This window comes from Hyperolius riggenbachi, chromosome 12, assembly GCF_040937935.1.
Source record: "Hyperolius riggenbachi isolate aHypRig1 chromosome 12, aHypRig1.pri, whole genome shotgun sequence".
Taxonomy (NCBI): domain Eukaryota; kingdom Metazoa; phylum Chordata; class Amphibia; order Anura; family Hyperoliidae; genus Hyperolius; species Hyperolius riggenbachi.
Genome location: NC_090657.1, coordinates 59,575,346 through 59,603,316, shown reverse-complemented (window position 1 = coordinate 59,603,316; position 27,971 = coordinate 59,575,346). Strand labels below are relative to the sequence as shown.

Here is a 27,971-nt window from a genome sequence, read left to right as displayed (position 1 = left end):
AGGAAGAGGAAGAGGAAGAGGAAGAGGAAGAGGAAGAGGAAGAGGAAGAGGAAGAGGAAGAGGAAGAGGAAGAGGAAGAAGAAGAAGAAGAAGAAGAAGAAGAAGAAGAAGAAGAAGAAGAAGAAGAAGAAGAAGAAGAAGAAGAAGAAGAAGAAGAAGAAGAAGAAGAAGAAGAAGAAGAAGAAGAAGAAGAGGAAGAAGAAGAAGAGGAAGAGGAAGAGGAAGAAGAAGAGGAAGAAGAAGAAGAAGAAGAAGAAGAGGAAGAGGAAGAAGAAGAAGAGGAAGAGGAAGAGGAAGAGGAAGAAGAAGAGGAAGAAGAAGAAGAAGAAGAAGAAGATTATGATGATGATGATGAAGACGAAGAAGAACCAGGTGAAGAAGAAGATGAAAAACCAAGCGAGGATGAACCAGAAGAAGAAGAACCAGGTGCCAGTGAAGAAGAAGATGATGAAGATGGTAAAACAGAAAAAGAAGATGGAGAAGAAAAAGATGGAGAAGAAAAAGAAGAAGGTTATAAACAAATGCAGAAAAAAAGTTTTCCATCAATTTTTTTTTTAAATTACACCTATTTATATGTGATTACCCTTTCACCCCCCCCCCCCAGCGGTAACCCCGAGTCAGGCTCGGACGGCAATCCACAGCTCTGAGCAGTAATCCCGAGTTGGATCCATCGGAGGTGTGGAATGTGCAGGGCTGCTACAGATCTATCAAGCGGTATGATTTTTAGGGTCTGAAAGCTTGTGAAAAAATTGCACCGCCTTTTGAAAAAAAAATCTGGAAATAATCATACCGCCAGGAAGGTTAAGGCCATCCGAATTTGTGATCACGACTATTACCCGAATTCAATTACCGATCACGGTCGAATCCGAATTTGACCCGGACCCGAATTCACATGTACTCGAATCGAATTTGGGTACATTCGAGCATGACTGGTGGCTTCCGCCTTCATGGACTGAAGGGAGCCCTTTCCTCTGCAACCCCTAGCAGGTTCCTTCAGTCCATGAAAGCGGTAGCCGCTAAGGGTTGCAGGGGTGATTGTTATGCCCATGGTCACAGCACTGAGTTCCCAGGGAGAAAAGCGCTATAAAAATATTATTTAGCATGCAAAGAATCCTGGGTGATTATCTTATGTATTCAATCCGAGCAATCTACTTGATGTTTAATTTACAGCACTAGGAAACACGTTTAGAATATGAAGCACGCTAGTCACTTTATCATGCCTTATTTGTACTCTATATGAAATAATAAACACTGGCAGCATTTTATATTCTATTGCATTAGTTTTGGAATCGTGCAGATGAAATACAAATATTTTTAAATCAGACTCCTTATTTGAATATCCCTATCCTCTCTTAAAGGAGAGGTCCAAGGTAAAATCAAAATCCACTTACCTGAGGCTTCCTCCAGCCCCTGGCAGCCGTCCTGTACGCAGGCAGTAGAGACCCGATGACGTCGGCTACACCACGTGACCCGCGCCGTGGAACGCACATGAAGCCGAACCGGAAGCCAACCTGGTGAGGACGCCTTCTCCAGCGGAGAACACTGTCACTGAGGTGTAGAGATGGCCCGAACGGTTCACCGGTGAACGGTTCCAGGCGAATTTCAGTGGTTCGCGTTCGATTCACCTCCTATACTACATCATTAGGGTCAACTTTGACCCTCTACATCACAGTCAGAAGGCACATTGTAGCCAATCAGGCTTCACTCCCTCCTTGAGCCACTCCCCTCTTATAAAAGGCAGGTAGCGTCAGGCATTGGACTCACTCGTGTGCCTGCATTAATTAGAGAAGGGAAAGCTGCTGCAGACTCTCATAGGGAAAGCTTAGTTAGGCTCTTGTAGGCTTCTTAGCTTGCTCTTTGCTAATTCTTATTGCTAAAAAAGCATCCCTCAACAGCTCTTTTGAGAGCTAATCTTGTTCTTGTGATCCAATTTTTTTTTGTGTCCCACTGACACTTGTGTTGCATAGACAGCCTTGATAATTCCTACTGTGTGTGCCCCTGCCAGCCAGGCCCAGCACATTCAGTGACTACCTGTGTGTGTGACAGGTGCACATTGTAATACCCATCATTGCATATACCTACCTGTTGTTCACAGTGCACCCACCTACCTATGTGAGCGCACGCAGTGTCACTGTGCCTGTCCGCTACCTGTCTGTGTGTGACAGGTGCACATTGCAATACCCATCACTGCATATACCTACCTGTTGTTCACTTCAGTCAGTGCACCCACCTACCTACGTGAGTGCATGCAGCGTCACTGTGCCTGTACGGTACCTGTCTGTGTGTAACAGGTGCACATTATAATACCCATCACTACATATACCTACTACCTGTTGTTCACTTCAGTGCACCCACCTACCTACATGAGCACGCGCAGTGTCACTGTGCCTGTTCGGTACCTGTCTATGTGTGACAGGTGCACATTATAATACCCATCACTGCATATACCTACCTGACAGTCACTGTTGCTCTATCATTGAGCTACCACAGCCCGGCGACCATATGGGCTTGAAAACCGCCACGGCCTGCACTCTAGCCATGGTGCGCACCAGTCCAGCACGGCCGTCACAAACAGCTGTGTGCGGTGCGTTACACAGTGAGTTTGGTGTGTCAGTGTGAAGCAGTACTCAAATTACACTCCCTGATTGATGTATACCCATGCAAGATGTTTTAAAGCACTTTAGGCCTCCAATTTAGCGTGCAATGTGATTTCTGCTTTTAAAATGCTGCTTTGCGTCAAATCCAGATTTTTCCCCAGGACTTTTGGCGTGTATCCCACTCATCCATGCAAAAACTCAGATGTTAGACCCCTTGAAACATCTTTTCCATCACTTTTGTGGCCAGCATAAGTGTTTCTAGTTTTCAAAGTTCACATCCCCATTGAAGTCTATTGCGGTTCGCGAAAGTTCGCGTTCGCGGTCCGCAAACCGAAGATTCGGGCCATCTCTAGTGAGAGGAGCTGCGGCAAGAGCACCGGACGGCTGCCAGGGGCTGGAGGAAGCCCAAGGTAAGTGGATTTTTATTTTTATTTTACCTTGGATGTATCCATTAAAGGAAGCCTGCAGTGAGAGGGATATGGTGGCTGCCATATTTATTTCCTTTTAAACAATACCAGTTGCCTCACTGACCTGCTGATCTTTCTGGCATCGGTAGTTTTTGAATCCCCCAGCATGTGCCTAATCTAGTCAGATTTCAAGCATGCAGATCAGGTGCTTTGACTGTTCAGGGTCTATGGGTAAAAGTATTAGAGGCAGAAGATCAGCAGGACAGCCAGACAATTTGCAGTGTTTAAAGGAGAACTGTAGTGAGAGGTATATGGAGGCTGCCATATTTATTTCCTTTTAAGCAATACCAGTTGCCTGGCTGTCCTGCTGGTCTATTTGGCTGAAGAAGTGTCTGAATCACACCAAAAACAAACATACAGCTAATCTTGTCATATCTGTCAAAAACATCTGATCTGCTGCATGCTTGTTCAGGGGCTATGGCTGAAAGTATTAGAGGCAGAGGATCAGCAGGACTGCCAGGCAACTGGTATTGTTTAAATGGAAACATATATGGCAGCCACCATATACCTCTCACTACAGTTCTCCTTTAAAAAGGAATAGGCCAGCCTCCATAACGCTCTCATTTCAGGTGATCTTTAACTACTCATTGCTCCTGCGGCAGTAGCATACATATGAAATCACCACCGGAAGACTTGGGCGTAGGATACAGCCGTAATATGGCTTATCCTGCTGCTGCACAAGTCCTGGCGGCGTTAATTACTATTCCCCCTCCAGGTTGATGTGGATGGTGGGGAATAATGTATTTCAGCTTCCACCTATTGCTGGAGGCCGAATTACAGTGTTTTAATAGTGTTTTTAAAGTAACCCTCCTTTAATGCCTAACCCTAACCACTCCTTCTGATGTCTAACACTAACCCCCCCCCCCCCCTTTGATTCCTAACCCTAAAACTCCTGCTACGATGCCCAACTCTAAAACCCTAACTTATGTCTAACCTTAAGTGACCCCCCAAAATTACACATAACCCTAGGTGTTTTTGTTGTCTCATAGGTGCCAATGTAAATTAGCGGCTATAATTACCATATTACCATGGTGCCATTGGCGCCAAAATTAGCTGCATTGCAGTATATTGCATTGCAGTCTTCCATCAACTGTTAGACTGAGCTTTTCAAACATGCCCGAGCAACCCTAAAACTGGGAGGAGGACACAAATTCATTGCTCTGCCTGGTGCCCTGTATGGTCTTACTCCTGCTCTAGGAAAGCATACAAACCCCATGTTAATAGTGTGAGCTGATATCGGGATATAGGACTCCCGCCTTACAAAGCAAAAGTGCTCACCATGCTCTAATCTGTGCAAAGTGCGGAGAAACAGAAAACAGAGGTAAACTGTTCAGAAACCTCAAACTGAGAGAACGTTTCTTCTACCCTGAATTTGTCCAGCTCTGTTCAGCACAGGTCATTATTGTACTTGCTGTACAGACAGGTAAATTGTCCTGAGTACAATGACAAAGTGCCACATGCTGGCCGCACACAGACACACATTGTACCATTGTAAACTGTCCAGCAATTCCCAGACCCCTGGGGGCAGCTCAGTATAAGTGGCTTGTTTTCTGCTCTGTGATGATGTATGGTGAAAGCTCGGCCTGTATGTGCGTTCCCCCGTTATTATATCTGAACAAGATTGATCCGCTAAAGATTTACAACAGTGGCTATTTATGGTTTAGGAACGGTTTAGATATATAATAACCCTTTCTGTGAACTTGGACATGTTATTTTAGTTTCTAAGGTACAAATTCAGGTCTGCTTGGCCTATCTAGTTGGCCTCAGGTGACATACCAATTTTTTTGTTATTGTTCAGTCACTATTCAGTTATGTTCGATTCATTACAACCCCATGGACTCTAGCTCACTAGGTACCTCTATCCTCTTCTGCCTCTCCAAAGCTCATGTTTGTTGCTCCCATGATACTATCCAGCCATCTCATTCTCGGACGCCCACTCCTCCTTTTGAATTGGTTAGGGTTAGGCATCGTTTGAGGAGGGCTTGTATGCAAGTAGGTCAGGGTTAGGTGTAAATACTGTCAAAGTTTGCAGCAGGAGGATTGGTTAGGGTTGGGCATCAGTAGAGGAAGGGCTTGTGTGAGAGTAGGTTAGGCATAAATGGCAGCAAGGTTTTTTTTTTGTTCGGGGGTGGGGTGGGATTGGGAGGAAATTGGTTAGAGAGTTAGGCATTAGGGGTGGTCGGAAATGGCCATTTCCGATTCTGCGTAAATTCTGATTTCCGTTTTTCAGATTTTTTAGTAATTTTTTAGTCATTTTTTTCATCATGCAAGAATGAAGAAAAAAAATGAAAAATCAGTCTTGTGATTGGTCCAAAATTAAAATTTTGCACAAACATTCTGCATTCTCTGACTGGTCCAGTGCTTCCAAGTTCTGTAATTGAGCTAAAATTACACAGTTGCGGTAAAAGCATTTACGAGGTATTTTGATCAGAAATTTCAATTTTTTAGAGGAAGGGGCTCGTGTTAATGGAGGAGAAGGTTAAACTTAGAGAATTATCTGCAAATTTTGTGGCGGGGGGGGGGGGTGGAAGGGAGAAATCTGTAAGGGCCTGTTTTCACTCCACACAGATTTGATGCAGATTGGATGCAGAAAAACTGACTCCAATGAATTCCTATGGGCCTGTTTCCACTAAACGCGATTATTCTGATGCAGATTTTCCCATAGGCAGTCATTGGAGTCAGTTTTTCTGCATCCATTCTGCATCCAATCTGCATCAAATCTGCGTGTAGTGGAAACAGGCCCTAAAGCATTGGTAGAGGGAGGGCTCATATGAGAACAGGGCTAGGTTAGGAGTTAGTAAAATAACTGTAATTTCTACTGATTCGGAATTAAGTAGTGGAATATCAGCAAATGTAACCAATACTCCATTAGTGGATTTCTCTGGTGCCCAAATTACTGCAGCACCATTTTTAGATGTATGTCTCTCCAGGCTTACATGCACAAACGGCGCTAGGAAATATGACCGCAGGGAGAAACCAAAAAACGGCTCACCCTGCTCCTGCAAAAGTCCCGGTGTTGTTATTTACTATTCCCCCTCCAGGCTGTCATGGGCAAAATGCAATTCGGCTGCCAGCTATTGGTGGCAGCTGTATTATACTGCTTTAAAGTAATTTGGGCTCTGTCTTTTTGACGGTACCCAAATTATTGTCTTAGCGCCACTATAGCTATAATTCACATTACGGCCTTTGGCAGTGCACGGTGCACCTGAATTTCCCTGCTCCGTTTTGCGCCGTTTCACTCTCCAGACCCAATATAAGTGAATGCATAGTACCCATGTACAGAGATTAGGGTTTTGGAATATACCCCAGAGATGTGTTCCAAGGGGCTCATGTAAATCATTTTTTCACAAAAAAAGTAAACAATGGTTACATTTTGTAGATGATTGTAATTGGCTTAGTTCTGTTTTACATACATATTCTGAAGCGACAACACTCTGCAAAAGTGCAAACAGGGAACCACATGGAGAATGGTCACCTCAACAAACTCTGCAGAGTGATAATATTGCTGCTATGGAAACAGGATAGCGTCAGCATTGACCCTCTCAGGGTGAAATATTACCATTCGGACAATTACGGAAGTCCTTGCAGCAACCTGTAAAACTGATGATGGTCGGTATTGAAATACAGAAAGAAAGGGAAAACATTAAAATATCAAGATGAAACCGCCCAATTTTCCTCTGGATCTACCATAACCAGGATGATTGAGAACCTTCAGAATCTTCCACCCTTACAGACTTGGTACAAATCACTTGGTGTGCTCTGAAAAGACAAATCTGGTGACCAGGGGCGTAACTACAGGCCCCTCAGAAAAAAATTTGGATGCGCCCCCATAGGTGCCAAACAATCGTAATGGGGCAGCGTTTCACCAGAAAATAATTGTAAAGTGTGCAGCATTTCACCAGAAAATAATCGTTCCAGAATTGACAACCATTGTTGGGTCTCCAGATCTGGACGAGGAAAGGATTGCCCTTTGCTGATGGCAGGGGCAACGTTCTTGAGGACCTCTTTAACCAAGAAAGTGAAGAGTAGGTAAATCCTCCAGAGAAAGACGAAAATACCAAAAGCTAAAAGTGCTGTGTATCAGTGTTGCTTTTGAACTTTCGCCAAAATAGATTTGGCATCAAAAGGGCTAGTTTTGATTTTGAGAAAATATTTGGCAAAATACATTGTATTTTCGCAAAACAGTCAAAGGAAATGAATTTGTGAAAATTATTACAAAATGATTTTTAATGGCATTTTCAATCGAAAGTCGAAGTTAACATTATTTTTTCAGAAATGAATGCGAAAAGAATATCGCCATTTTCGCTCATCACTGCTCTGTATCTAAGTAACCAGTGTACAAATCTCAAATTTAGGTACTCTCAGACCCTGGGCTGGGAGTCGCCAAGACAACCACTGTAAATGCGGGCGGCACAGTAAATGGCATTCTTTTGTATGGGAGATTATTGTTCAGATATAGGATGCTCGATATTTCTAAAAATGGTATTTTGACTATTTGCTCTACGAGGCATATGTTACAATGTACAAGTAGGAGGCATCCAAAATATTTAATAACTAGACCCAAGACCCATTAAAATAACTGGCACTAGGCCTCTCCCCTAACAACCCCCCAACTCCCTGTCGCTGCTGCCACCGCCGGTCAACGCGCATGCACGGCCATGGCATATATCCGCGCATACATCGGGACGCGTACCCCGCGTGTCATATATGCGCAGTAGCACAAAGGCATGGTCACAGGGGATTTATTATATAGGATTATAAAAACTTTTCAAAGGGAAAAGAGGGTCTCCCTTATTGGTCAATAGATAGTCACATACCACGACGGATTGCAGTTTTGACACATTTCATGGGAATCTTTGCCACTTTTCTCAAACAAGCAATAATACAATAGTTTCCTTCTGCCCTAGTGGTATATGGCCTTTTATTGGGAGGCTAGTGAAACCTTACCTTTCCATTCAAAATGTTTTTTTAATGATTTCATTTTGTTTTATGAGCCTCCTACTAGTATGTTGTGAAAAAAAAAAAAGTTGACCATCACTGCCTTAGAACGTGCAATCAGCTGAATCACATGGAAGGCCAAAAACTGCTAGTGAGTAAGGTATGGTCTTGTGTGAGTTGTGGAGCAGATCTGCCAATGTCAACCCAACAACAAACTTTGATTCAGGTAATACCATTAATGATTAACTGTACATAGCTTTCTTGCAAGCTTTTAAAACTTTAAAGGAAACATCCAAGCTCCCTAAAAAAAAATCCACTTACCCTGGGCTTTCTCCAGCCCCTGGCAGCCGTCCTTTGTCCTCGCCGCAGCTTCGGTGCCTCCCATTGTCCCGCGCTGCAGAAGCCGACCTGGCGAGGCTTTCTGGCCAGCTTCTTCTTCACTCCACCGAGCAGAAGAAGCCGACCAGGAAGCCGACCTTGACAGGTCGGCTTCTGCAGCGCGGGACAACAGGGAGGCACCGAAGCTGCGGTGAGGGCACAGGACGGCTGCCAGGGGCTGGAGGAAGCCCAAGGTAAGTGGATTTTTTTTTAGGGAGCTTGGACCTTCCGTTTAAAGTGGCATGAATTTCAATTCTCATCTACAATCTAAAGCATTGATCAGAGCATAAAACTAATCGCAAAAAAAAAAAGATGTTACCGGGAGGGTTCATACCGAAACCTCTACATCACTCAGAAGCAAATTGACGAGACTGCCATACCAAAATTATCAGATTGACTTGAGCTAAACTAAGCTGTGGAAACTTTCTCTACTTTGTTTGTACAGCAATTCCTAAATCTGGTAATTTGTCTTGCAACCGACAATGGGATCTATTCGCAACACTTCTCGTAAATTACTTATCACCTAATAGATAAAAATACCCTTCAGCACAATTACAAGCAAAATAATTATTCAAAGTAAGTTGCTCCTGATTAACAGCATTTCAATATTACTTTCCTTACCTTACTCTCACTAATATTATACATGCAAAAGTTTGGATGTTTGTTAATCAAACAATGGCTGAACGGATTTGAATGAATTTTGGCATACACATAGTACCTGGAATAACCTATAGAATATGTTTTATCCCCATAACCAAAAAGTGGGTGGAGACAAATACAAATTTTACTGGGAAAATGTAAACTGCAGCCACTCTTACACCATCTGTTAATGGTAGGGTTCTCAAAGTTTGTCGCTGGGATTAATATTCAGAAAAGTGGGTGGAGTCTACAAAATCCAAGCCTCAAACCTGGTACAGTTGGTCATTGGGTGACTGAGGTTCAAATTCAGAAAAGGAGGTGGAGCTACAAACAGCCAATCAGATTTGTTTAATTTCATTGCAAATTATTAAATGCCAAAGACCGAAACGTTCACAAACTAGAAAAAGTGGGCGGAGCAAACACCAGCCAAGTACATACCCGGGCAATGGCGAGCCATCAGCTAGTTATATTATATTTTTGCTGTTAAGCTTGGAAGCTTAAAAATGTAACATAGTTAAGGTGAAAACAGAGGAAAACTGGTGAAAAAGCTTTGTGAATTGTGCCCAAAGTGATCAATTAGCTTCAGCGAAGTGACAATAGTTCTTCAAGCAACATAATATCAGTCTTTTACGTTTTTTGTTGGTTTTGCGCTGTGTTTAAAAAGTTTACCTGAGATGGGGGATATAAAGAAAAAAAAAAAAAGATACATACCTTCCATCAGCTCCCTTCAGGCTGATCGCTCCCTTGCCTTCATGCTGCACTGCCTGGAAATTCAGCCAGTAAACTCCTTCAGTTGGGGCCAGTCGCAGCATGTGCAGTCTGGCTGAGTGCTCCTTCCCTTATCGCACTCCCATCACCGGAAGCGGTCTGCGCCGGCACAGTAGTAAGACAGAGGTGTGTTGTGGGCACACGCGGCCAGGCATGCACAGTATGCCCCAGACTGAAGGACTTTACAGGCTGATAATTCAGACGGCGCAGGAGGACGGCGAGGAGCCACCAGCCTGAAGGTGGCTATTATATATATATATATATATATATATATATATATATATATATATATATATATATATATATATATTGTTTTTTTTTGGTGTTTTTTTTGTTTTGTTTTTTTGTTTTGTTATATCCCTGGACCCTTTAATGTTTTAGGTCTGGTTCACATTAGTGTTTTTTTGTGGATCAGAACTGGACCATATACAGTACAAACGGAACGAACACGAGTGGATCCAATGTTAATCTATGGGACCGTACACATCTGTCCATACGGATACGTTACCTACGTTCCAGTCCCTGGATCGAAAAAATGCTGCAGGCCCTAATTTTCCGGACCGTTGCTCCCTGGGGACCTGAAACGGAAGGTTTTGCAGGGCAATAGGTACAAATAGAAAACGGAACTTACACACTGGCTATAAAAATGGACCTTTCTAGCCGCTTCCGGTGTACTCTGTATGGTACAGCGGCCATCTTGGCTTGTTTGTTTGGCACATGGGTTTAGAAGTGCTGCAGGAGTGGGATCCATCACAGTTTGTGGATTTCTGGAAAGAGATGGAAGACATCAGGCCATACAGCATCGAGGACCTGATTGTCCAAGTGCAGGAGTAACCTGCCCTTTGGGACAAGAGACACCCAGACCGCGAAAAGCTGGCTTCCGTCCCACATAGTAGTGGGTGAAAATTAAAAACGAGGCTATTCCAAGCCAGAATGTAGAAATACACTGGATCCATTGTCCAAACACCAGCTCTCTCCTCAACAATGACCACAATGTATTTACAAATCATTCAGAGCTCTGGTGTATATATAGTTTATCATTATTGCTAATTTTAGAACTTCCCCTTTAAAACGGAAACTGTTACAAAACGTATTCAAAACAAATACAAACGGAACTGAAACAGATTTAAACCGGTCCATAACAGATCCGTTCGAACGGACAACGGATCCGTTAGAACTGACAGTTTTGGCATGAAACGCTAATGTGAACCGGGTCTTAGAGTGAAAATTTATTTTTGAGTTTGAGTTTCACACCAACTCAACATGTCACAGTCAGAAATGGATGAAAATTGAACAAAAAGGAAAAAAAAAAACGCAGCATGCATAGCGTTACTGAATCATATATACTTTTGAGTGGTTAATTATTTGCTTTAGTGAGTTCTGGGACAACTGCGGCATTGTGGTTATTAGTGCAGAGGACGGAGAGGACAAATTTTGTGTTGCACGTTTACAGATCGTGTTCACAGGCCTGAAACCAGACGGAATGCACCAAACGCCAAATGACTCACTTTGGGGTCAGCTTGTATCAGCTTCATCCGGTGAATGTATTTATGCAAGTGGTTAGAATTACACACTAGGTCAAAACCTATATTTCTGCTGTATGTGATCCGGTCCTGTCAGATTTTTCAACCAGCTACTGAATAGACTTACCTTGTTTTGTATGTGGATCCAGAGGCAACCAGGCCTTGAAGATTCTGAGAGAGTCTTAATTTTTAATCACAAGAGCGGGTGTGAGAAGAATAATATTGTGAATGACAGTCTTCAGACACTGTTGGTGGGCCCTGAAGACAGGGTTGGGGAACACTACGGTAGAGAATTTCCTTCTGAGTGGAAAAGGATTTCTCCACATGCTCAAAAACAGTGGTTGCCTAATAACAACCCGTGTTTGTAAGTAGTATTTTTTGTGGAATAATTTCCCTTATTTGTGAAAAAACTTCACTAATGGTGCCCCTGGTCTGTGGTCTCTGTATTTTTACCTTTTCGGTCACTGGAGTTCTATCTTGATCTTATCAGACTGGACAACCATACTATAGAATGCCTAAGGAAAGTACTTGTAAAAACAATAGAAAATGTGAGAGCCCACTATAGTGTAGTATTTTTGTCCAATATGGTAAAAGGAAAATATTAGATATACTCACAAAGGTTAGTTGCTGAGAGGCAACCACTTTCAAGGCCTCAGGGGAACTTGACCTGTCCCCTCGGGGTAGATTAAGATGTCGCTCTCTGTAGGCAGGAAGAAAAACAAAAATTTGCTTTCCTAAAACAGAAAGAATTTGCGATAATTCAGGTTGGAGTGAGCTCGAGATGTCTCCCAGGCACCACTGCTGAATATATGCAAATTAACCATTGTACCCTTAGAAGCTAAACACACCTCCAGAACCGCTGGAATGCAATGATGTGTCAGCTTGTTAAATTGTACAGAGCCATAATAATGCAACATGCATACAGACTGTTTCGGATTGTTTGATCCTCATCAGTGCATGGCATGGATTAATTTGGCTCTATGGAGTAGGGCTTGTAAACCGAGATGTACAGACTAACCAGCAAGCTCATGGTGACCCAGAACTCATTGGGGTGTGTAAGGGACTACAATAGTCCTAAAAGCCCCCTTACTAAGATGTTAAGAAAAACAAAAATTTGCTTTCCTAAAACAGAAAGAATTTGTGATAATTCAGGTTGGAGTGAGCTCGAGATGTCTCCCAGAGCACCACTGCTGAATATATGCAAATTAACCATTGTACCCTTAGAAGCTAAACACACCTCCAGAACCGCTGGAATGCAATGATGTGTCAGCTTGTTAAATTGTACAGAGCCATAATAATCCAACATGCATACAGACTGTTTCGGATTGTTTGATCCTCATCAGTGCATGGCATGGATTAATTTGGCTCTATGGAGTAGGGCTTGTAAACCGAGAGGTACAGACTAACCAGCAAGCTCATGGTGACCCAGAACTCATTGGAGTGTGTAAGGGACTACAATGGTCCTAAAAGCCCCCTTACTAAGATGTTAAGAAAAACAAAAATTTGCTTTCCTAAAACAGAAAGAATTTGCGATAATTCAGGTTGGAGTGAGCTCGAGATGTCTCCCAAAGCACCACTGTAGGCGGGAAGAACGGGGGTAGACCCCTCCACCAAAGGTGGACTAGTGATACTTATATCAGAAACACAGAGGCACCAAAAGGATAAAACAATTTAATAATTGCAATTATTGGAGTACAGAATATTTATGAAACGTTTATCTTGTTGTATCTTCTATGGGGAGGTGAGTACCACTACCTCTTACCCTATTTTTAATTCAAACATGTTTTATCCTTGTGGCCCCTCTGTGTTTCTGATACAAGTAAGCAAAGTATGTTAAGGACCAAGCCAATTTTCAAACTTCTGCAACACCTTCGCTTAAGTTGAAAGATCTCTGGTAATTTTTAACCCACCATAACCCATTTAGGGGTTGATTCACAAACGTTACTTATTTTTTACCTTAACTGTAAGGAGTGCTAATGCATGAGATAAACAAACAGGGAGAGATAATTCATGAGATAAAGAGACTCTGAAGTCTCCCTAAAATGAGGTTTTTATTTTAAAAATCTCATTACTATAATAGTCCCTCTTAAAACGCAGCATCCCTGCGGCTGAAAACCCCAAGAGATTTGACCACACAGTTGAATGAATGGCAGACTTGCCCTCCATAACAGATTCCCGTTAAAGGATTTCAAGTGTACTCAACATTATACAGGGCCTCGAAAGAGTCCCGTATTGTTATTTTTCAGCACTACCTCCCCGAGTCGGGACTTGCGCGCCATGCCCACTTGCTGCCTTCCTTGGATGTGTAGTGGTAGCCGTTTCTCAGGCTCCTACTCCGGACCGGAATGGAACCATGATTCCACGGCTGTACCCTTTCTTTAACAATGGTAGAGAAAGAACCATCAACAGTCTGAGCAGCGATGAACCCCTGGACTACTGGGTGCACAGGCTTGACCTGTGGCCAGAGCTGTCACAATTTGCCATCCAACTTCTGCCCTTCCCTGCCTCAAGCGTCCTAGAAAGGACCTTCAGCACAGCTGCAGGCATTGTCAGTGAGAAGAGAAGTCGCCTAGGTAAAAAAAAAATGTTCAGTACCTCACCTTTATTAAAATGAATGAGGCATGGATCCCGGAGGGCTACTGCCTGCCCAAAGAATCAGTCCCCCCACACACAGCATCTCTACCTGCACGCCGTGTGACTGCCTGCTCCAAAACTAAGTCAGTCCCCACACAGCATCTCTGGCACCACCAACAGGGTCAAGGACTCCAGGTGGATTCCTGAAGAAAAAGAACAATACTTTTTCTGGTGCGTGTACATGCCTGCCTAATTTTTCTGGCTGCACTGCGGCTGCAAAAACAAAACAAAAGGCATGTACATGTGTCAATACCCCTTCAAGATCGTTACTTTGCCGCGGTGAAGGGGCTTGTGTATCACAATGAAGCAATGACCGCCGGCTATGAGTGTGTTGGGGGCACACCCAAGATAATAAGGTCATTGCTTCATTGTGGACAGACCAAATTCGATCAGCTGGACAGTCACTGTTCTGTTATTGAGCTACCTCAGCCCGGCGACCATATGGGCTTAAAAAACCACCATCGCCTGCACTCTCGCCATGGTGCGCACCAGTCCAGCACGGCCATCACTACACAAACAGCTGTGTGCGGTGCGTTACACAGCGAGTTTGGTGTGTCAGTGTGAAGTAGTACACTAAATTACACTACCTGATTGAGGTATCCACATGCAAGATGTTTTAATGCCTACAATTTAGCATGCTGCTTTGCGTCAAATCCAGATTTTTCCCCGGGACTTTTGGCGTGTATCCCACTCCGCCATGCCCCCCTCCTGGTGTTAGACCCCTTGAAACATCTTTTCTATCACTTTTGTGGCCAGAATTAATGTTTGAAGTTTCCAAAACTTTTTCGGAAGTTCACGTTCGATGTTCGTGAACCTAAAATCAGAGGTTCGAGCCATCTCTACAAGAATATATTTAAAATAATTCATGTAGCACCTTTTCACATACTTTGAGGCTTTTTCAATTGCAAAGTGCTGAAAAATGATTTTAAACAGAAGATGAAAAATGATCTCCTAGGTCGGGAGAATACTCTGGAGAAAAAGCTAATTATGCGAGTGAAAAAGAGATAATTATGCGAGCCTAGAGATCAGATGATCAAGAGCCAATCAAAATTGCTCTTCATTCATTCCAGTAGGTGTCAGCTGTCAAAGCACACAATAATTTTGTAGTAAAAATCCACTCTGTGTCAAACTAACGTTCATATCAGGTCAGTTAGCTTTACTATGAGCAGTCCTGAAGTGACATTGACCGGTAATCCTTTGCTTGAAATGATTTGGTCACTCTATAGAATGGTGGGTTTTCATATTTAGCCTGTAACCTATAAAATGAAGGTGGCCATGCATCTCTCAACTTGGCAGCGGATCGACCATCTGATTCAATAATTATTATCGAATCCCGATGAAAATTGGTGCCGCCAAGAACATGCCGGACCAATTTTGGGCTGAAATTGGTGGCATGTGTAGATCGGAAATGCTGCAAGACGTGGGGTCATAATGGTCAGATGCGCAGCGATAACAATGAGCGATATCGGTGCAAACGATGAAACCCCCGGCGCTGTCCTCTCTTATGTAAAATGTCCCCCCCAGTATACATTACCTGTCTGTGTCCTCCTCTGGCTCCAGGCTCCATCCGCTTCCCCGTGTGGTTTCTGGCATAATGTGGGTGCATGTGTGACATCACACATGCGCCAACGTATACACCACAACCACGTGAGGCGTATGTATGCAGATTGCTCATGGAACCTGGACCCAGCGGAGGAAACAGACAGGTAATGTATACTTGGGGGGGTGCGACGATTTACATTGGGGGGGGACAGCGTCAAGCCAGAGATTTCATGCTGAAATCGATCGGGAATCGGTCTGCGGTGTATGGGCAGCTGACAGATCTCTCTCTAATCAGATTCGTTCAGAGAGAGATTTGTCTCTTGCTCAAATCTGCCCATCACCTCTAGATGTATGGCTGCCTTAACCTCGCTAACTGGAGATCCTCTCCCAGCTACTGATGCAGGTGCCTAAGCTCTCTTGTCTGCATTCAGACGCACCTCTCCCGACTTCAGCCATACATTTGTCAGGGCATGTATCTCTGCATTTGAAAATACAATTCTCCCCATTTTTAATATTGACTTTCTAATCGTGATTTTTTTTCCGCTCCTCCGAGGAAGCGTTTAGCAGTGAAATATGGCAACATTAGCCTGGCAAATATGCCCAGAACATTCCAAAGCAGCAGGTCCACTAAGGAGAGAAAATAATAAGCCAGCTCATAAATATTAAAATATTTCTCATCCATCACTTATAATAAGGAAGAGATGCTCAAAGGAAAGAGAACAATGAATGGGAGAAATATAAAACTACTTGGAAAAAAATATCTCTAATTTTTGCAGACAGAGACACAAGCTGTGGTGGCTTATCGTGAACAAACAGACGTGTTTGGAGAACTCAATCAGTGCTTTAAAAACAGCATTACTGTAGAATAATGCCTGGATAACGGGGAATTATTCATCTTCAGAAATTAAAGGGAGTGCCGCAACATATTTTCACACATTTAATTCATTTACCAGGAACTGATCATTGAAAAAGTGGTGCAGAGAGAGGAGAAATAACGAGACACGCAAAGAAAGAATACCGCATGTGGCAGTTAAAAGCACATGGTTGTTACTTTCTGGATGGCCCTCCGGTTGACCGTGCTACAGAAAAAGGGGGGGGGGGGGGGAGATAAATTTTCTTTTGCTTTGTAGATATGCTTCTGCTACAATAAAAAAAAATCAACTAAATATTTAAAAACAAAAAAAACAAACAAACAAAAAAAAAGGATAAATTGTGGTACTACCACATTGCGGCTCTGCTTCCCACCCTACATAGTCTAACTCACCTCTTAGGGGTCATCCCTGGAGCCAATAATCAGTGTTTCAAGTGGATGCTTTTTGATGTCCTGCCGGTGGGCTCCTGAGTGCGTCAGTCATCTCCCAGCATTTGTACCGCATATGTACGTATGTACTCCCATAACAGCGCCAGGTCACCGAGTACAGCCACCAGGAGGTGAGGGAAGGGCACAGGAGGGAAGAGGCAGTCTGGACGGACAGACGAGTGTGCTCCGCTGCGCTAACATTCTGCCTTCACCTATGCTTAAAAAGAATGTGAACTCCTGCACAGCACACAATGAAAAGTCTTTATACTACATATAGTTACTGAAGAATTTCACTACTCTGTGTTCTGGGTTTGTTTAGGCAGATAAACTTTTTAATAAGTACTAAAGGGGCCCATACACTGGTCGATTTCAGACATCAATCAGAAATCGATTATTTTAAATTCCCAAATTGATCGATTTGCAGTCAATTTTGATCGATTTGATCGATCTGACAGGATGGAAAATCTAGGTCGATCTGCTGCTGGCTGCAGATTGATGGCCCATAGAGTTGGATTGGATCTAACGGTCCAATAATGCATTTAGATAGATTTCCAATAGATTTCATTCTGAAATCTGTTGGAAATCTGTTCCTTGTGTGTGGCACACATCAGATAGATGCATGTCAGATTCAACCTGATAGGCATCTGACAGGAATCTATCTGATGGTCGAATCTGCTGCAAATCTATCAGTGTATGGCCACCTTTGTAAGCAACTGTGAATAGACTGCAGGAAAGCTCTGCCTAGGCAGCTCTCCATATATAAAACACTGAGGCGTAACCCTTTCAGGGCCTTCTGCAACAGTGCAACCAAGTGAAAAAAAACTTGTCATGTTATTTTTTTTTGGGGGGGGGGGGGGGGTGATATTTAGGATTTTCTTAACCGCTTCACAACTGAGGGGTATTACCCCTTGAGCACCAGAGCAATTTTCACCTTTCAGCGGTCCTTCCTTCCATTCATTCGTCTATATCATTACTTATCGCAATGAAATTAACTATATCTTGTTTTTTCCGCCACCAATTAGGCTTTCTTTAGGTGGGACATTATGCCAAGAATTATTTTATTCTAAATGTATTTTAATGGGAAAATAGGAAAAAATGTGGGGAAAAAATCCTAATTTTTCCATTTTCGGCCATTATAGTTTTTTAAATAATGCATGCTACTGTAATTAAAATCCATGAAATGTATTTGCCTATTTGTCCCGGTTATTACACCGTTTAAATTATGTCCCTATCACAATGTTTGGCGCCAATATTTTATTTGGAAATAAAGGTGCATTTTTTCAAGTTTTGTGTCCATCCCTAATTACAAGCCCATAGTTTATAAAGTAACAGTGTTATACAATTTTGACATAAATATTTAAAGAGTTCAGTCCCTAAGGTAACTATTTATATATATTTTTTTATTGTAATTTTTTTCTTTTTATTACCAAAAAAAAAATTAAAAAATTGGGGAGTGTGGAAGGTAATGAGTTAATTTATAATGTAAAACAAGGTATTTATATATGAAAAATGTTTTTGGATGTATTTTTACTATTTGCCCACAAGATGGCCACAGTAACTTTTTGTGAATGCCTCCTGTAAGCGTCGGAAGTACGCTTACAGGAAGCACAATGAGGCTGGGAAACTTTTTCACAATGATCGCGCTGCTTTTCATAGAAGCAGCCGATCACTGCTGGGGGCTTAGATCAACGAACGGGAACGGCTTTTCCTGGTTATTGATCTCCGGGCAAGCGGGCGGCGGCGTGCGCGGGAGCGCGTGCACAAGCGAGCGGGAGCGCGGACAGCGGCGGTAGAGGCGGGGGGTGCATGTATCTACGCCCCTGGTTGTAAAAGGGTGTTAAAAGGGGCGAAGATATATGTGACGGTGGTGGTGAAGTGGTTAAACTGTAAGACATTTATTTTCTCATAAGGGTTATCATGCTGTGGCTAATTTAGCAGAGAGGAAGTTTTAAGCTTAGCTCCACTTTAACATTAACCACCCGTACTGGTGCCTAATAACTCCTAACATTAACCTCACCACATAGCCGATATCCATATCTCAGCTAATAGCGGAACTCTGGAACCGATATTCTAACACTAACCCCCACCTAGCCAATATCCAAAGCTTGGCTAATCATAGCTGAACTTTGTAGCCGTTAGACTATCACACCATCACTGGCAGCCAACTAAGACAAGACACAGGATATTCATATCGCACTTTTTTCCTGGTGGACTCAAAGCACCAGAGCTGCAGCCACTAGGGTGTGCTCTATAGGCAGTAGCAGTGTTAGGGAGTCTTGCCCAAGAACTCCCAACTGAATAGGTGCTGCTTATTGAACAGGAAGTGCTGAGAATCAAACCCAGTTCTACTATATCAGAGGCTGAGCCCTTAACTAGTTCGCTATTCAGCACCATAGCCACAAACTTACATCGCAATATATGGCAGCACTAGGAGTGTGCGTAGGGTTGTTTTTCATAAAAAAAAAATTTAAAAAGTAAAACATCGCTGTAGATCGCTTTTGGTCACACATTTTACTGTCACCAAAGAAAAGTTGAAAAATAACTCCACTTACAACAGAAGGCTTACGGAAGCGGTCCGCTCTCGCTCTGAAATATGCCTCATCGAAGGACGAATGGCTGCCCTTAAGTTTTTCGGAGAGGTTTCGATATAGGCGTTTGGCGGCATTGGGTGAAGAGGGCGCGCTGATCCTCTTGGACTGAGTCAGCTGTAAATTTTGCATCTGCTGAGTCATCCTTGCCCTTCAAATCCTGTAACAAAAACAACAAAAAGCAAAGTTAAAGAGGAACTCCAGTGAAAATAATGTAATAAAAAAGTGCTTCATTTTTACAATAATTATGAATAAATGATTTAGTCAGTGTTTGCCCATTGTAAACTCTTTCCTCTCCCAGATTTACATTCCGAAATTTATTATCACATGGTGACATTTTTACTGCTAGCAGGTAATGTCACTGGCAGGAGATGCTGTTTTTTTTTTTTTTTTTTTTTTTTAGCAGTTGGAAACAGCTGTTATTTCCCACAATGCAACAAGGCTCCCACAGTGTGATGTCAGAACCATGGTCCTGACATCACACTGTGGGAGGGGTTTCCCCACAATATCAGCCATACAGACCCCCCTGATGATCCGTTTGAGAAAAGGAAAATATTTCTCATAGGAAAAGGGGTATTAGCTACTGATTGGGATAAAGTTCAATCCTTGGTCACTGTTTCTCTTTAACAAGGAAAAATCCTAACTTAATTTATCAGCATTACCAAAGCAAAAAGAATCACTACAAGGAAAGTAGAACAAGATGTATGACACAAAAGTGAGCAATTTATAGGACTATGCACAGGATTATGCAAATTCCAGCCAGAAAATTCCATCTTGGAGGGATTAGATTTGTTCATTTTCAACCTATATAATTTAGCATACATCATTTGTATATTCATGCATCCTCTCTGGTTTATTTGCATCTCATGAACCGTCCCAGATATTCCTAACCAACCAGATTGCATCAGGCGCTAGGGATGATCAATGAGATGCAAATATTTCCGAGTTGATGCAGGTTTATGTAAATATATATGCAAATTTGTGCAGCTTGAAAAAGGAACAATCAGTTTAAACCTTAGTGGGACTTGATTGTTCCATTTTCAAGCGGCATATATTTGCATATAAATTTACAACATCCTGCATGAAAATCGGAAATATTTGATTTGCAGTAGTAGAAATCTCACAGAACCGACAGGTTTTGGACTAGCCCATCTCCTCATGGGGATTTTCAGGGTTTTCTTTATTTTCGAAAGCACTTCGTGAATGGCAGTTGCTCCGCCACACTGCCAAAAAAAGTGTGCATCAAGCAAGAAGGCTGGACAGCATCTTAAATCTTTTTCAAGGATTCTCTTCATAAAGAATAAAGGCCATGCTGAGAATCCCACAGGAAGAGATGGATTAGCCCAAAACCTGTCGGTAATGTTAGATTTCTACGACCTACTGTAAGTGACAGCAACATAGGAGAAAAATAATGTATGGCTCATTTTACTGTGGAAGAAACAGACTTCTTTTTTGTATGCCTTCAAGTATATTTTAAATGTTAAAGAGACTCTGTAACAACATTTTCAGCCTTATTTCTTCTATCCTATACCTGTTCTAATGTGGTCTGGATTACTGCAGCCTTTTCTAGTTGCACGGTCTCTGTAATATATCTAATCTGCTTTTCTTTGTCAAGCTTTGTCGACCCAGGGAGGAATGCACTGCCTCTGCTGTGATAGAGGCTCTGTGGCTCTGTGTGTGTGTGCATGAGTCACAGACAGGTCTCTGCTCTCAATTTCAGCTTGTCTGAGGGGGGAGGGAACCACCCAAGCTGAGAAACTGTAAGAATCCCTGACTCCCTGACTGGAGTGCAGAAAATTCACTATGTAATAAAAACTTGTAGTATACTGTAACATACATATATATACATATATACATACATATACATATGTACACACACACACACACACATCACTTCCTGGTTAGCGGCCATGTTTTTTGTTTGTAAACACTGCCTAAAACAGGCGATTAAAAGCCAGGATCACAGAGCCCATTGCGGCTATAATCAGAGATCACCCAGATATTGGGGGTATAAAACATTAATGTGGTACAGCACAAAATTAACCTATATGAGGATGATGTAATTCTTTCCTTTTCTAACCCTTTTATTTCTCTCCTGAATCTATCTATAATATTAACCCAATTTGAAGATATTTCTGGTTTAAGCATAAACAGTAAAAAATCTAAAGCTTTGAATACCACTCTAGAGTCTAGATAGCTTAACCATTAACAGATTACAAAACCGTTTTGAATTTAAATGGGAAACCCATAAATTGTCATACCTAGGTATATCTTTAACAAATCCGTATCAAGACACATACAAAGCAAAATTATCCTGCCCTCTTGAACAAAATCAAAGCATTGTTGGACAGTTGGAAGAGATACTCCATATCTTGGCTGGGAAGGCTCAGGCTAGCTGCAGTTAAGATGGTAATTCTTCCTAAATGATATTATTTTAGAGTTTTGCCTGTATTAGTACCTTCAAGCACTCTCGCTCAACTACAAAAACTGGTAGAATCTTATATATGGGGGAACATCAAACCTAGGATAGCTAAACAAGTGCTTTATAGATTTAAACAAAATGGGCGAGTGGGGCTCCCCAATATATCCAAATATTACCAAGCGGCGCAGGTTGCACAATTGGCGCTATGGCACGCCGCATCCAGACTTCCTAAATGGGTACTTATAGAGCGAGAATATAGTAAGCCAATTCAACTTTCTAACCTATTATGGGTAGATCCTCCAGCTCGCAAAAAGATAAATAATCCATTAATCTTGCACTCCCTCAAGATACGGGATTGCGCTAGAAGAAAGGGCAAGTTGATGTCTCATCGACCTACGTCTATGATAATAGGTCATCCCTATTTCACACCAGGCTTGTCTAATTCTAAAACCTTTGCTAAATGGAAAGAAAACAATCTTACCATAGTATAGGACTTGATACGGGTGTTAAACCTTTCCAAACATTGGTAGAGGGAAGAAAACTACTGAGTTCTGAAGTTTTTAGAAATCTTCAAGTTAAACATTTCATACAAAAGTTGACGGTGGGATGAGAATCCTTGCTAACTCGTACTATTTTTGAACATAAATGTTATTCAGACCTATTTGCCCCAGGTATGATCTCCCTAATTTATGCCGGTTTGGTTGCTACCCCAAAACAACACAAACCCTCGTACGTGCTGAAGTGGGAATGTGACTTAAACATAGAACTGGATATCGAAGACATGGATAATATATGGTAGAATGTGCATAAACCCTCAATTTGTTCTAATGTTGTTGAAACAAATGTCAGTTTTATTTCGGTGGCACCTCACAACCCTCAGAATGGCAAAATTTAATCAAAAGTATTCTGAACGCTGTTTTCGTGGATGCCTTCAAGTAGGAACATTTTCACGTGTAGTGGACGTGCCCCAAGGTCAGGAGGCTTTGGCATAGGAGTATATCAAATCTATTCGATAGCTGGCACCTCTTTCCCAAAATCTCCTGAAGTTGCTTTGTTAGGTTTTAAACCAGATGGGGTCTCGAAGAAACACTTTAAGCTGATTACACATATATTTCAGCAACCAAGCAAGTCATAGCTGCTGCATGGAGAACCCCCTCGCTGCCATACCAGTCTGTGTTGCAGCGACTTGGTCAAGCTAGGTTTTATGATAAAATGCGTGCAATTTTGCTTGATAAAATCGTACAATTTGAAAAAATATGGGAACCACTTTACTCTCAATACTACTATGTACTTCCTCTTCCTTCGCTAGGTGTCTTGTGATGATTATGATTACATCATAATGTGATTACAGTATATCATAAAAGCTTGTCCGGGGAGATGACACTTCTTTTCTTCCTCTTTCTTTCCTCCCTCTTTCCTTGTTGTTTCATGATGAATAGTTGCTGCTTTATGTTTTTCAACTAGGTGTACCTATGTTTAAATACCCCTACGGGATATCATTTAAGGGGAATATGCCTTTAGGCCGCTTTCACAGTAAGACGTTACAGGCGCACGTTAGAGCAGCCTGTAACGCACCCCCACCGCACAGCAATGAAAAATCAATGGGCTGTTCACAGTGCTCACGTTGCGTTACAGTGTAACGCTGCACGTTCTGAGAAAGTGCAGCATGCTGTGCGTTCTATGCGGCTTTAGCAGTGTTAGACTGGTTGCCCATGCACAGTAATTAGCCACATTGCTAATTAATATTCACTGCACTGCTGACGTGCAGGGTTTTCTTCCTGGAGTGGCCGCTTTGTGCGCTGATTGCCTGGCGGGACCACGTGATGCGGAGTGGAACACTCCGCATCACGTGGTCCCGCCAGCCAATCAGCGCCACAGAGACACACGGGGCCATATGCAATTGAAGTTTCCGCATGCGCAATGAGCTGTTTCGCAAGGTGCGCAGGCGATCACGCTTTCGCACTATGCAATTGCGGTCTTGCAACTGCATGTGCAAAAAATGCGGAGAAATTTTTGCTTGCGATGTATTTTCCGCTTCCCACATGAACTCGGTGAATGCAAATCGTTTTTTCACTAGTTTTGTAGCGGATGTTTGCGACAAATATACGTGTAAACTTCTCACCTGCATGGACTAGGTGAAAACACCTATGTTTTGGAGATAACGTTAAGTTGAACAGAGTGTTATGTTATAAATGTTGTTATAATGTCTTAATATGGTATGTTCAACTTTGAACAATGTATAGTCTGTTTATATCTCATTTTGGAACTGTAAGCTAAATTTTGTTTGTGACGTATATATGTTCTAAATGTGTTTCCAATGTCAGTTGATGTTGTTGTTAGGAATCATATAATGTGTAATTATTCAATTAATGAATTTAATTATTTTGGTTTGTATGTGAATAAAAGCACATGTATTAAGTATTGTGTGTTGAAGGATGTTCATTACAAGAAGATGGAGCCATTTGCAGCACTTTATTCAGAGTTTTGTCGTTTGCAGCGTCGGACACGAAGAATATATTTGAGGCAACAGCCTCGCAAATATCGTTGTCGCCTCCAGGCTGCTAGTCTCAGTTCTCGTGAGCTATATGAGTTGACTAGATTAAATACTCCTGCCCTTCAAAAATTATACCATGATCTGGAGCCTTATTTGGAGCCGAAGGCCTACACAAATAGGGCAGTGTCAGGTATGACCCGTCTTTTGGCTTGTCTGCAGTTTCTTGAAAACGGATCTTTCCAGAAGCTAGGTGCTTTGACTTGCGGCATGTCACAATCCACTCTGAGCCGCACTTTGGATAAACTCCTCTCCCTCCTCTTTTGCCTGTCTCCATGTTCATGATGTGTACTAGAGGAAGTCCGCCGTGACATAACTTCTTATGTAGTTGCCCCACAGAGCAACAGATTGATGTAAGCCACACATGCTTTTTTATAACTTCACTAACACATTCAGCATGCCTTATGGACTTAATTACCAATTAAGGTAAACGCCACAGCTGATTCTTTGTTGCACTTAATTAACACACTACTGGCAGTATGGTCTAATTTACACATTAGCACACTTTTTATGCACATACAATTATGTACACAGTACAACAGTATAAAACTTTTCGCTAGAATTACTTTCCAACAAATACATGCTTGCTGTTAGGGGGCAATATACAAATAAATTAGTATCTGGGTTACAAATATATGTTATTCATGGATTCCAACATCGTCACATGCCACAATCAATAATTTTACATAGACTTTTGATTGAGACATGCGAGAGCGATTTCGCTATCGCAACTTTTGCGCGGCCGCAAAGTAGGATTGCGCAAGCGAAACTTGATATTGCGCCAGCGCATAATACTTTTGCGCCTCTTATTCTCTGACATGAAAAAAAAATTGCATCTCACGAAAACTATGAAGCGATGCGTGGCGAAATTCCGAACGCATCGCATTTGCGGTTTTACTCTTGGAATTGCATATGGCCCACGGAGCGCACAAAGAGCTGCATAATGCGGCTTCCTCTGGCGTCCTGCTTCAACACCACCAGGCGTTGCGTTAGGGGCACGTTATGCGACCATAACCTCCCCTAAAACGCAACGTCTTGGTGTGAAAGTAGCCTTAGTGGTGAACCTCATTAGGAGGTAACTGTCAGTCTAGTCTTATCTCTACAGAATGTAGAATGCGGTTAGACATTACACTGTGAACAGGTATTCTTCTTTAAGTTGTTATCGCTGGGAATTTTTTGTGAAAAATGTGCATACCTTTTTGCATTTCTCCTTTTATGGAACGCTTTATTACGATGTTCTTATGACGTATAAGCAAAATGTACACCAGTTGATTTTTTGCTATAGTTATATTAACTTGTTTGTTAAAAAATAGCTTATTTAATAAAAATTAATTGATTAAAAAAAAAAAAATCCAGGATCATGGCGTGGAGCGGCGGAAACGGTAAAGAGATATCCAGGACTCGGAGATCACAGTGACTCAATTGGTGTTTTTTTATTGTACAAATCGGACAGTACAGATTCTCTTTAAGATGTTCGCAACAGTGGTCCTTTAAACTCCAAGAAAACAAACAATCAATTCTTACATATTTGTAATCACTTTTAGAGCCCCTTTGAGGACATCACATTGAAAATAAAGCCAAATCGGATAACAGAGAGGAAAATTATGTTCAGCCATTAAAAGTGAGGGAAATGTGTTGCACTGCAGTAATTGCCTGGAAATGACAAGGGACTGTGTTGTCAGTCATGTTAGATGCGATGCTGAATTCGCTCACACAGAGTGCTGAATGATCAGGTCAATTGTGGCAGCAGATTTAACGGCCATTATTGATTTCAGATGGAAAATACCTTTCGGCAACATTTCTGAAAATTGCATGATTGGTTGCTTCATATTTATCATTCCTGCAAAAGCTACTGAAGAAATGTCATTCCATTAAAAAAACAATTATAATACCCAAGTATAGTATAGTAAACAACCAGCAATAGCTGGCGTACATTGTAGAAAATACAGCTCACTGTTCCTCGCCATTCTTGTGGATTCTTTGCCACTTTCCTCCATTTTTTTGTCACTAAAAGTGGACCTGAACTCTTGCACAGGACACAAGGAAAACAGAGAAATGCACCCTGTATGTATCTGTGACTAACCACCACCGTAATTTGATCTCTCAGCTGTGTTAGCTCAGGAATCTCCTTTGCCATGGCAGAGCTGCTAATTTGTAAACACAGGATGTGTAACAATATGTCTGCTTCCATGAAAGTAGGAAGTAGACACACTGCAAATGTATTGCAGTATTTGTATCAGCTGTAACAAAGAAATGTTGAAAAAGTCAATGTAAGTCTGACTGGATTGGCTGTATGCTTGCTTCAGGTGTGAGATTCACACTAGTGGTGCATGACAGATCAGCAGGACTGCCAGGCAACCGGTATTGTTTACACGGAAATAAATATGGCAGCCTCCATATATATACTGCTCACTTCAATGTCTTTTAAATGTATCACAGGTGGTGACATCATTACTGCTGGCAGCTGCATCACTGCAGAATATTTCTTGCGGGGTGTGCTAAAATGAGCAGAAACAACACCTGCATTGTCTCCCACAATGCTCAGAGGCAGAAGGCTGCATAACTAAACAGCCTAGAGTTCCCCTCCATAGTAATGGCGACTGATGTTATAGGAGGGGAGTATCTGTAGCGGCATAGATAGCGGTGCGATCCAATGAATAATCGAAATTTAGCATTTTCATAATTACAAAATTAGCAAGGACGCCACAAAATTGTAATTCGTAATTATCAGAAAAATCTTAATTCGGAACTTCGTGTTAAATCGTAATTTCAGGTGTTGTTCGTAATTCTGTAATTTATTGGAATTAATGAAAATTATGGAAATTGTAATTTCTTGCTTCACACAAAATAATGGAAATTACAGGTAACACAAAATGTAATTTTGTGTTCTACATGGAAAACGTAACAAAAACGATCATGAATACAGAAAATTTGTGTATGGTCATAATTTCACAAAATTCTGCATACTTTTTCATGATGATTTTTCCACTACGAACATAACTATGAAAATTACAAAATCTGGGAAATTGCAATTACACATCACTGGTGGGGACAGCACTGGAGTTTGGCTACCCCTGTAGCAGAGCGCCACAGTGGCTTCGACAACAAGGATTGCAGCGGTGGGGAGACTGGTGGGGGCCGGGGTCAGCGGGGGAGGTGGGTGTTGCGTTTGGCCCCCTCTCCACTTGTGCCCATGGGGAAATGCAAGAGCCGTTGCAACACATGGCACCTACATTACTAGGCAAATCTTTTCAATAATAGTTGTGATTTTCAGTCATTATAATGAATGGAAATTGCAATGCGATTGTAGGAATTGTTTGGCAACCATGCATTGCGTTTCTGTGTGTGAATCGCAACAAATGGACGGAGGACATCTGACAGTGCAGTCTATGCGCTTCTGATGTCCCTGCGATGTTGCATCGTGTTACGGAAATAGCATCTGGAAACGTGAAGGTGGAGAAAGGGCCTTGGGCAAAGAGGGTTAGGAGGTTAATGTTAGGCGTGGGTAGAGGGTAAGTTAGTGAAGTAATTGAGGCAGGAAAGGTTAGTGTGAGGATAACACTACCGAGGTTCAGGGTCGGCGCTTCCATAAAGGCAAAAGGGGCAATTGCCCCAGAGCCTGTG

General features: G+C 42.1%; 1 protein-coding gene across 1 annotated transcript in view; it reads right to left on the bottom strand.

Annotated features, from left to right (window-relative positions):
• ANKFN1 (ankyrin repeat and fibronectin type III domain containing 1) overlaps positions 1-27,971 on the bottom strand; it is a 964,382-nt gene that overhangs the window by 415,875 nt on the left and 520,536 nt on the right. The window contains exon 6 of the mRNA XM_068263418.1: positions 19,339-19,534. Within this exon, the coding sequence (XP_068119519.1) occupies positions 19,339-19,518 (180 nt within the window). The 5' untranslated portion in view covers positions 19,519-19,534. The remainder of the gene's footprint in view (positions 1-19,338; positions 19,535-27,971) is intronic.